General features: G+C 32.0%; 2 protein-coding genes and 1 non-coding gene across 3 annotated transcripts; 1 reads left to right on the top strand and 2 right to left on the bottom strand.

The window, feature by feature from the left end:
* Positions 1–280: 280 nt before the first annotated feature.
* Positions 281–4,759, bottom strand: LOC126685918 (pentatricopeptide repeat-containing protein At4g18975, chloroplastic). Its single transcript, XM_050379927.2, has 6 exons — positions 4,450–4,759; positions 3,617–3,736; positions 3,119–3,262; positions 1,748–1,960; positions 935–1,130; positions 281–543 (listed from the first exon to the last, which is right to left on the bottom strand). The coding sequence occupies exons 1-6, from the start codon at positions 4,690–4,692 to the stop codon at positions 497–499; spliced, it is 963 nt and encodes a 320-aa protein (XP_050235884.1). The 5' UTR covers positions 4,693–4,759; the 3' UTR covers positions 281–496.
* A 394-nt stretch (positions 4,760–5,153) lies between these two features.
* LOC126653824 (uncharacterized) lies at positions 5,154–7,860 on the bottom strand. The gene is made up of 4 exons (XM_050347772.2): positions 7,284–7,860; positions 6,988–7,198; positions 5,509–5,949; positions 5,154–5,418 (listed from the first exon to the last, which is right to left on the bottom strand). The coding sequence occupies exons 1-4, from the start codon at positions 7,801–7,803 to the stop codon at positions 5,331–5,333; spliced, it is 1,260 nt and encodes a 419-aa protein (XP_050203729.1). The 5' UTR covers positions 7,804–7,860; the 3' UTR covers positions 5,154–5,330.
* A 76-nt stretch (positions 7,861–7,936) lies between these two features.
* On the top strand, positions 7,937–8,010 carry TRNAV-AAC (transfer RNA valine (anticodon AAC)). The gene has a single exon. It is a non-coding gene; the product is annotated as a tRNA-Val (tRNA).
* Positions 8,011–10,737: the final 2,727 nt, after the last annotated feature.

The raw sequence follows: 10,737 nt of genomic DNA, 5'->3' as shown, positions 1-10,737 counted from the left end.
TTCCCTATGCTTCTTGTTATCTACTAATAAGCATTCTCTTTAAAGGCAAAACACATCCAAGGTTATTTTTTTACCATTGTAAAAACAAGCTTGCATGTAAAATAGCATGAATAGCCAATACTGTCCAACCGGAAAACAATGATAAAAGCGGTTTGATACATTTTTAAAAAGTTTAAACACCTTCTGAGAATAAAAACATTTAGACACTAAAATAGAATAATTGGAAAAGTTCATACACTGGTGTCATAATTTTTCCTAATTAATATATGAGATCCTGAACGACTGGAACCTCCAAGTTCTTGCTCAGCTGGTAAAATTATTTAATTTGATCCAACAAAATAGGCAATTCGTCTAAAGATCGCCCGCAATCACAAGTATACATTTTTCTCCGAGGCATTAATTTGAAAAGCTCAAAATTCAAAGGAGATTACCATTTTTTAAAAGTACAAATGGGACAAGGTATTTACATCTTGCTATTAACTTTAATTGTAAGCCATCAGGTATCAACACAGGCATCTGAATTTGAAGTCCTCGTTTTCCCACCTGAATTAAGCACCAAATAACTCTAGTCAATAGAGCTCTATCTTTTCCATAACATATAGAGATTCGTATACGAAGAGAGAAAAATTGAGTGTGCAAAAATCGAACCAATCTGAATCGGAAAATTTGGTTTGATTCGAATAGAAATTGTAAAAGAAAAAAATAATTTTCAGTTTGGTTTGATTCTGAGAGTAAAACGTTCCAGTTTAAATTTAATGCAAAACCGAACCAAAGAAACAGAACAACCAAGTTTGCAAAAAATCAAAGGTTTACCATCTTAACAAGTAGACTATTTTATGCACCAAGTTGATTTTAGACTAACTTAAACCAATGTGAGATCATATATTGTCAAGAAATGAAAAACATGACACAGTCAAGCTTGAAAAGGGCTAACCTGACTTTTTCTTGGATGAAGAGTATCTGGATTTCTTGAGATATCCGTTCTCCGTATCTTCAAAGAGAGTTTTGTACCTTTGTAGTAGACGTTCTTTATCTTCCACCATACCTAACATCTCATATGCATCTGCAACTTTTTGAACAATTAATTTGTCTGGAGGTTTACGACCAAAAGCTTCCAGTCCCTTGAAAAGCTAGCAGATGCAAATGTTGACATAAGTTAGTCCAATGCAATGGAATTATTCAAAATATCACTTCATGATTAATCAAATAAATGATACATTATGAACATTAAGAATATAACACTCATCCATGATCAACTGACGACCTAAATATCAATTTGTCCTCTGAGCTTGACACCAAAATAATATCTTTTATCAATTAGTCCCATGTATTTGTTGATAAAAAAGTTTAATTTTGGTTTTAATTGTCCATCACATGCAAGATAAAGGAGCATATTCACTGGGAAATGTCTGTCAATTTATGTTCCATTCAATCCAACATGAAGGGATTTTCTCATGCAATAAGGAAAAATGGATGAGAACACTTGCGCCAACTTGCTCGACGTATTTGTCCACTCAAGTCATTTTATCCTAACACATTCCACTGCATTCTAGCCAAGACTACTATCAAGTTGCTATAATTTATTCCAGGTGTATATTTCTTAAAAACTCGTCCAGTATGAACTTGTAAATTGGACCATAATTTGTGTACATTAAATGAAACGAAACATGTAATCTCTCTATATATAATTAAATCAAAGACAAATGCACAACCTAAAGTCCTCCTAGAAAGCATGACGTGACCATACCTTTATAAGATTCTCTAACATGTTGTTTCTATGGTATACGGATATCATGCGATGGCATAACTGCCAAGGCACCGAGTGAAGATCTGATCCAATTTTCTTCAACCAAAACATGTGAGCCTCTTTCGCTCTATGATCCATATCTAAAGCTCGTATTAATTGCCCATATGTTCCCATTGTATTTCCTTGCCCCTTGCTAAGCATCCATTTTATTACCTATAAGATTTTAACAGAAAGAAAAATTATGAAAAGCATAAGAGAAGTTTTTATAAAGTAAGCTTGTAAAATAGCATAGTACATAACATTATCTATTTTATATGCTGGAGAATTATAATACAAAGATAACTTCAATAAAAATGTGAAATTCTATTTACATCGCGATGTAACTCATGTAGCAACTTTTTACTTATCAATAAAGTGGAATTGACTGAGAGCAATCTGACAAGAGAACCAACTTATAATTAAAGGTGAGATATTTTAGAGTAGTATTAGGACATTACATTACTCAAGCTGCAGCTTTTATCCTTATCAAAAATACATAATGTGGAATTGACTAAGACAATTTGGCAAGAGTACCATCTTGTAACAAAGGGTGAAATGTTTTAGAGTAGTATCAGGGCATTACATCACTCCAGAGAAGAAAAAATTACCCTAACAAAAACTTAACCAAGAAAATATCTATTGAGTATTGACATGATGGAGCAAACAAAACTTCATTGGGCATACATTTCCAATTTTTGACAAAAATCTTAACAGCCAGAAAGTATTTTATCTTTAAATGTTGTACGTATTGTTTGATATGGAACTTGAAAGCTAATGTGCTTAAGAGTTAAGTTGCTTAATCCTTATTTTTGTTCTAGTTCTTGCTCATTCTCACTATTTTCTCCAACAAACTTGCTAATACTGAATTGCAGGCAAGATTTAAGGACCATTAAACCACCCCTAATCTTTCTATCAAATTAAGGAAAGGATTTAGCCTTTCATTTCTGAAATGATGTTCATATATTTTCAGTTTTGTTTTTCCTTTTTATATGAACTTTACCATACTCAATTAATCTTGTGTGCACATTCAAGTACACAAAAATAGATTCTCTTTTAATCATCTCAGGATTCTTAAACTATTTCTTACTATTTCTATCTTGTAGAAGTTTCTAACATTTATATAAAGTTCATATGAATGTCAAAATTAATGACACCGATAACCAGTTATCAGTCTTTAATATAGAGAGTTTAATCAAGGTTTTATAAAGCATACGATAGAGAAGAATACATAAATCCTTCAAACTCATTTTTGTCTTTCAATCTGCTTTGGAGTTTGTCTTAGAAAGCATACGCACACACATTCATAGGAGAGAATGAGAGAGAAAAGTACACCTGGATAACTCTATGCCACTGCTGCTCCTCTTCAAGTAAGGTCAAAACCCTTTTGAGAGATGCTATAGGAAAGTTGCTCTCCCATGCAACCCAGGCATCAAGTGCACCATAGACAGCTTCTTTACTGTCGGTAAGGTCAAAAAGCTGTATAGATTAAGACTAAGTTTCAATTATTAGTTTGCCTAAGGAAGCCTTACTGCAGCACATATAGAAAAGATACTAAGATCTAATATCAATCTTATTGTTTTTAACGTGCAATAGAAGTATGATAATAGCAGCTTAATGTTCAGTTAGTATGTATAAATTCAAAAATGACCCACCACTCTTAGGTGCATTCAATCTTATTTCGCTAGAAGTTAGTGCATGCACACAGCACACATGTGCACATTAGATAATCATAGCAAATTGAATTACAAGCCTATCATAAAATGAAATCCAAAATCTAAGGGGCAAGATCAACAACAGATAGCAGATATTTGAAATTTTGCATAAGCATACCGTTTTCAAAAGAAATTCGATCTTATCCTTCCGAGAAACATTCTCCCCAATCTGCTTTTGTTGCACACCTCCAACACGGTCCTCTAATTTTTCAGACACCGCTTTGCTATCACCTTGACCCTACAATGTCATAACAAAATCAACCATTTCCTATTCAAAACCTTATCAGCTAAACTTTGAAGAAAAGGGATCATCTTAATTCTTAACAACCTAATTTTTCAGGCGATGTAGTTAAAAGCACTAGGCAGTAGTAAGGCGATACATCTCAATATTTCCTTAGGCGTAAAAAAAGCACCGGCCGAGTAAGTTTGGCAGAAATTTCTAATCAAATACTAATTATTAGTAGTAGCTCATAAATATAAGAATGTAAAAGTATACAAACATATTTTAACAAAAAAAAAACTCTAAAAGTGAAAAATAAATGATTGGGCTAACAGTTAAAATACGTCTCTTGATCTTGGCTGTTTATGGGTTGTGAATCACTCATGAAGAAAGAGAGATGAAAAAGTTTCAAAAATGACTTCTACACCAAGCAAAACACATCTAAAATCACCCCTTACAAACATATTTTTACAGTATTCAAAAATATTTATCAAACCCAAGTCATAAACAGCATAATAGAGTTTCATGGAAGTTCAATTTGCCTTGCTTAAACGCCTAATACAAGACAATAATACGACACACAGAGAGGGAAGCACAACGAGAGTGAGTGATAGATGCACAAGGAGAAGAATAAGATGTTATAGGCTGTTTCGTATTGACAAGAATAAAAATAAGAAAATTAAGAGAAATGAAAACAATAAATACATAATAGAGAAGAAGAAATAAATTACCAAAGAAGCAACTTGAGCAACATTTAAAGCAGTCGCAGAGTAACAACGAACACGAAGACTATCAGCTAATTTTAACTTGACAAAATCCAAATTCACTAATTTAAAACCATCAGCATCATCAATACAGCTCTTTCTTGAGTAATTCCACAAAGAGAAAGGATTAGAAGTAGAATATGAATAATTCCTCCTCGAAATTAAAACAGCGGCACTGTATGAAGAAATACGCGAGATGCGGCGGTTCATTATGCACTTCCCGCCGGTAAAACGGAAACTTCTGTGCCACTCACCTTATGGGTTTTCAGAGGGTTTTGGATGCCAAATGGGCTACCATTGGACTTGGGCCACATATTTATAATTTTTTAATTAATTTTTTTTTTTGAGAATATAATTATTTATTTTTGACTAAATAACATTCACAATCTTAAATTTAATTTTCATTTATAATTTTTTAATTAATTTTTTTTTGAACCAATTGACGTTACAATGTTATATTATTATGCTAAATATTTAATTAATTAAAGCCACAAGTAATTTTTTTTTCTTTATTATTCTTTAAAGGATTTAGGAATCAAAGTTTTAAAGAGAATGTACATTTTAGAACATTTTCAAATTAATGATGGTCTATGACAACATTACAACTGTACTGCTGTATCTATTTGGTAAAACAAAATGACTTCCTAGTAAAATTTGAAGGGGAAGCAGCATAGAGGAATCAGTATTTGGTAATTGAAAATATGGAGATTACAACAGTCAGACCCTATCAAGAAATGCTCATAATCATGTTCTATTGTTTTACTAAACACTAATTTTCTGTTACATGTTTTGGATTCCATGCAAAAGCTAGTCTAATGTTTCATAACAGTTCAAATCTATGTTATGCATTAGCTCTTTTCGACTGATGCCGGAACAGATTGTGATCCGTATTTACTGAATACATCAGTCAGCACAGCTTTCTCCTTCATCATTAACCTGCATCAGAATTGAAAACGATTATATATACGGTCAATTACAAGGAGACTTAACCGTATCTTTGGTAGACAGGTTAATGCCGAAAATCACCTCTTTGCAGATCCCGGAATTTTCTTCTTCGGAACCTTTTCTTTTTTATCTTTCACAGTGGTCTTTTTCTCAGTAGCTTGTCGTTTATTTTGTTTCGTCTGGGATAATGAACCACTTTCAGGTTGCATGCTATCATCATTATCCACCTCTGATATGCTCAAAGATTCGACACTATCAGTTACATCTTCAAATTTTGTTGTACTGATTTCATCTGTATCAGGTACATCAGATGAAGTTTCTTCAACGGATGAATTATCGATATTAAAATTAGCATTTGTGTCTTCTTCTGAAGCAAGTACTGTCAATTTTGAACCAGAGCTGAAGCTGCCTGCTGATTTATCATCAGAAGATTTGGAAGAGTGTGATTTTTCCGTTACACATTTTATCTGCTTTTGAATTTTGCCGAATAATATACTTTGTCCTGAAAATTGTTGCACAAACCTGTCATGGAAGAAATACAGTTCACATAAGTAGCGGGCAGCAATTTTAATTTTCCATTATGTTCACCTATTCAAACAAGACAAAGAGAAACAATAGCAGCAACATTATGCACCCCTGAATCACATGCTTGATATAGCAATAATTCCCGTATAAATTAGATTGTATACTGTCCATGCATAATTCATATGATAACATGATCATATCTTTAGGCACAGATTTCTGCCGCATTTTCTTATCTAATTGGAAGCTTTTATTGCTATTCTATGATATGCAATGAAGCAAAAACAGAACTTCAGTTCTTCAAAGTCATACAGTAAACTTGTTTTGCATTCTATTATGAATCTCTGCCATCACCTTCATTTTAATTTGAAAGAGATTGATTCCCAAGCCTAATCTGGAAACTGATATCTTAAGGTAGCCAAATCACATTGGACTTGCTTATGCCTGGCTCGTTTAAGTTCAGCTGTACACTCATAAACACACTTGTTTACGAGCTTACTAAGAAAAATACTAATACTAGCATAGTCTAACCAAAGACTTACAGGAGGATCTAAGTTTATGCTTGCAAATGAAGCCAGTTGTTCACGAAGATCTAGATAAGTGGTCTTTTTGGTTTTGCAATTCCTGATAGTCCTCAACCGAGAAATCACCAAATGGCACAACATTCAAAGAAAGCTTGATTCATAGGGTTGGGCGCAGGACTCTACCTCTAGTATCTAAAACAAAAATTATCCTCGACTAGTAGATTCAGAGCAAGGAGATTCCTCGATAGAACTTTATTCTAAAAGAACTAAAACGGGATGGGAGTATTTGAATTCATGCATAAAACCCTACAGAACTAATATTTTGGATCTTATTTAGTTCATACTTCTGTAATGCTAAGTTCTTACGAAACACGCAACATCCAGCCATATTTTATTCATGTTTCAAAGCAACAATATGTATGGGCATTTAAAGAAAACAACAGCAACAACAATAAGCTGCAAATGCCAAACAGACAGTTGATACATTAAAAGCTGCGAAAGTAAATAAACAAACCTATTAGCATCCTCCTCAGATTTGAAATCAACAAAAGCAAAACCCTTGCAAACCGGGTCCTTGGTCTTCTTATTCCCAGTAACAGCCGGGACTATCTTAACAACACCATAAACATCCTTGAACGCCAACTGCAAATCTCTATGAACATTCTTTTTCTTCGGCAGATTCAAAACCCGCACAAGAACACCGCTCGAATCAACCACTTCAACCACTGCACATCAACTCAACTCATAATAACAAAACCAAATTAAAGAACTCAAACTCTTTAAACATAAAACAAAGAAATAAAAACAAACCTTTATTGCTTTGATTTTGATTCTTGGGCACAGCTTTATTCTTAAGGTTATCTAAATTAACAGCTTGAGCTTTTCTACTCTGTTCAATTTCTTCAAGCAGTTTATCTTCAATGGGCGTATCGTACACTTTCCCAACACCGAACCCACTTGGTTTATTCTCCAGCCATTTTTGCATTTTACCTAATGGCAAAAATGCCCCTTCTTCTTCATCATCGCCGTCGCCGTCGTCAACGAAATCGTCATCAAAAGCGTCAAGTTCATCGTCAAAATCGTCGTCCAAGTCGCTCATTTCCACGAGGGTAGCAGTGGAATTTTTTGTGGGGGATTTTTTGAGGGCGGGAAGAGAGAAAAGATTGCATCGTTTGGGTAAGAGATGGTGAGAATTGAAACCGGTGTCGTTTTTGAAACGGAGAGATGGGAGTGAGGAGTGTTTGAGAAGAGGTTCATTTGGGAACAGAAGAGGAGAAGAAATTGAATTGTGCGTAGAGATTGTGAGCAGAGATGTTGAGTTGCTCACCATGGCTCGCTCTATCTCTTCAACTGTTTGGTTTTTGCTCCAGTCCAGTGTTGCTCTGTGAAGTGGGGAATGTCAGTGAAATTTGCCCTCTTATAGAATCATATTAGTAAAACCTTGAGATAATCAGTGCATGCTTGGTGTCGTGGTGTAGTTGGTTATCACGTCAGTCTAACACACTGAAGGTCTCCGGTTCGAACCCGGGCGACGCCAAACATTGTATTTTATTTTTTTTCCAAATTTCAGAAATGTGTTTTTTGCATTACATTTTGGTTTTACAAATATTAATCTTAATCGATAGAGTTCTCAGAAGTCAGAAATGTATAGAACTTCTTATATTTAATTTATTTGGTCATTTTAAAATTTTATATTTATAAAGTCCTTATATTTAATTTATTTTGTATTTTTTAAGCCTTAAATGGACGTGCATTATACTCACCGTGAAATACACGTAGGATCAAATTTAAATATCCAACTAACTTGACGAGTTGTAAAATGTGTGACACATCAAATTTTAAAAGAGAGCAGAAAACAAAAATTTATAACTATAAAAATCTATTGAATAAAAAAATTTATAAAAGAAATTGATAAACATAAATTTTAAAATATAGGAGCTATTAGTTATAAATATTTATCAGAGATTGAGTTACACACTTATAATTTTTGTTCAAAAAACTATTTATTAAACAAAAAATAAATAATATAAAGATTTATTTAATAATAAATTTTTAAGATGGACCTAATTGAAAGTACATGGATTTTTATGGATCAGGCCTTTTACATATTGAGTTCAATGAGTTGGGCCATCAACTCATACATATGTCCATGAAGTTGATGACATGAAAGCCTCTAAAATTAAAAGAATGAAAAGATTGAAGAAGACATACGCTAGTTTAAATGTGAATTGAATTATATTATAAAAAGATAAAATAAATTTGGATTTATTTTAGACAGAACCCTTGGATCTAGATATATAGTAATGGTGGAGCATAATATGTTCACAAAACCCTAACAAATTTGCCTCCCACATTATTAATGTTTTCATTCCAATCATAGAATTGCTTACGACTCAATGACATGATACAACGAACTATAGGAGTTTGTTATTAATTAAATTATTTAATTTTCTTATAAGCAAAAATAACAGTACGAAATTGGATTATATTAATTAAGTTGCTATCAATGAGAAAATACTAATTTAATTAACAAAAGGGACTAATATTATTAAATGTATCATGCATTTAAAGGGGATGTAAAATGCATTAGGTAGAATCCATAAAACTCTAGTCACTTTCAAAAGTGTATATAGATATACAAATTAATTATTAATCTAGTTTGATTATATCAATTGAGCTACCCAACTAGAAAGAAGAGCATAAGATGTGGATTATTTTGGTATTAATTATTTTATATTCTAGGAAAAAGTCAATGTGACATTATATACCTAGCTATAGATGTACTATCGCCAAAATCATGATTATTTGCACTATAATTTTTTAAAACCATAAGGTATTACCTACATCTTGGTTTATACTCCCTCCTTTTTTTTAATTGTCTATTTAACTAAAATTACATATATTAAAAAAGTGGATATTTGTCTTAAATTATAAGAATAAATACTATACAACCCTACTAGTTATTAATACTTTTATTATTAGGAAGTTTTTATTTATTAGGAAGGGATTTTGAAAAATAATAACTAAAGTCGTATTTAAATTTCAAATGGACAAATAATTATAAACAAATTTATTTAACATAATCGAGTGATTAAATTTAATTAATCGAAGTTTCCATCTAAATATATATACAATTATTCTTGCTAAATTCATATGAAATTTGTTGATTCAATTTTATTAATTTTTAAAAGGGCATATATACCACCATAATTTTTTGTTATCGAAAATACGTGTTATATGTTAGTGGTAGAATTAGATGAAATAAAGAAATCAACTAACGGTAGGCATGGTCGAACTTCTAACTTTATAGAATGTACAGCGAGGAGTGTAGCCACCGTGCTACATCGTTATATACTAATACTATATCATCGCAATTGAATACCTTACATATAAATTCAACAAATGAAAAAGTATGCTAACAATGATAGAAGATTGGAAATGAATATTTAAAAAATAAAATAAAAATTACGAGAATAATTATGTTTTACATAATTTGATTTAATAAATATATATTATTCATTTATTTATAAAATATTTTTAAATCATATTCTCTACGTGCTAATATTTTTGTCACAATTTTTTTGTATCACATTTTAAGGGAAAGATGTGTGTTTTTCATTGATGGAAGAATTTATTTATTTAAAAATACTCTATTAATAAAAGAAAAAATTATCCATTTTCTTTAAAAAAAAATAGAGTGATACAAAAACCTTCCAAGTCTTGATAGAAATATAAATAGAATGGATTATATTTTATCGGAAAAAGGATTATTTATGTCTCTTTTTGACTTCAGGATTAAGTAAGCCCTCAACGTCCAAAAAGGTTAAAAAAAATATTGATAATCAGACCCTCAATTTGAACGCATAAATGATACGTTAGGAACATGGTTGTCCAAATCATGGGGCCTTACTGTTTATTTTTTAAGATGTTAGGGATATATTTAAATCTTCTTAAATATTGAGGGCTTATATGATCTTAAAATCAAACCTTAAAGGCATAAATAACCTTTTTTTCTATTTTTATAAGTAAAAGGGCTAAAAATGTCGGGTTTTTAATTTTTGTGTGCCTATAAGACATTGAAATTTCCGGTTTAGTGCCTCTTTGGAATTTAATTCCAAAAGACTGCCTGAGCCCATGCGTTCCGCATTGTGGGAATGCGGAACACGTGGCGTTCCGCATTCCGACAATGCGGAACGCATTAATCAACTGATTAATTATTTAATCAGTTGATTAATTACTCCCTAATGATTGGGGAGTACTTTTG

This window comes from Mercurialis annua, linkage group LG6 (genome assembly GCF_937616625.2).
Source record: "Mercurialis annua linkage group LG6, ddMerAnnu1.2, whole genome shotgun sequence".
NCBI classification, from domain to species: domain Eukaryota; kingdom Viridiplantae; phylum Streptophyta; class Magnoliopsida; order Malpighiales; family Euphorbiaceae; genus Mercurialis; species Mercurialis annua.
Note: the sequence above shows the minus strand (reverse complement) of the source record. Positions and strands in the feature narration are given on the sequence as shown.

Bases quoted from the DNA above. Each gene is read 5' to 3' on its own strand.
- LOC126685918 (XM_050379927.2), bottom strand. From the start codon at position 4,692: ATGAACCGCCGCATCTCGCGTATTTCTTCATACAGTGCCGCTGTTTTA. The intron at 3,737-4,449 runs GTAATTTATTTC...ATGACATTGTAG, and splicing joins TTGCTCAAGTTGCTTCTTTG to GGTCAAGGTGATAGCAAAGC. The intron at 1,961-3,118 runs GTGTACTTTTCT...AAAATCTTATAG, and splicing joins AGTGGCATAGAGTTATCCAG to GTAATAAAATGGATGCTTAG.
- LOC126653824 (XM_050347772.2), bottom strand. From the start codon at position 7,803: ATGGTGAGCAACTCAACATCTCTGCTCACAATCTCTACGCACAATTCA. The intron at 7,199-7,283 runs GTTTGTTTTTAT...GTTGATGTGCAG, and splicing joins TCAAAATCAAAGCAATAAAG to TGGTTGAAGTGGTTGATTCG. The intron at 5,950-6,987 runs GTTTGTTTATTT...CTTCCATGACAG, and splicing joins TCTGAGGAGGATGCTAATAG to GTTTGTGCAACAATTTTCAG.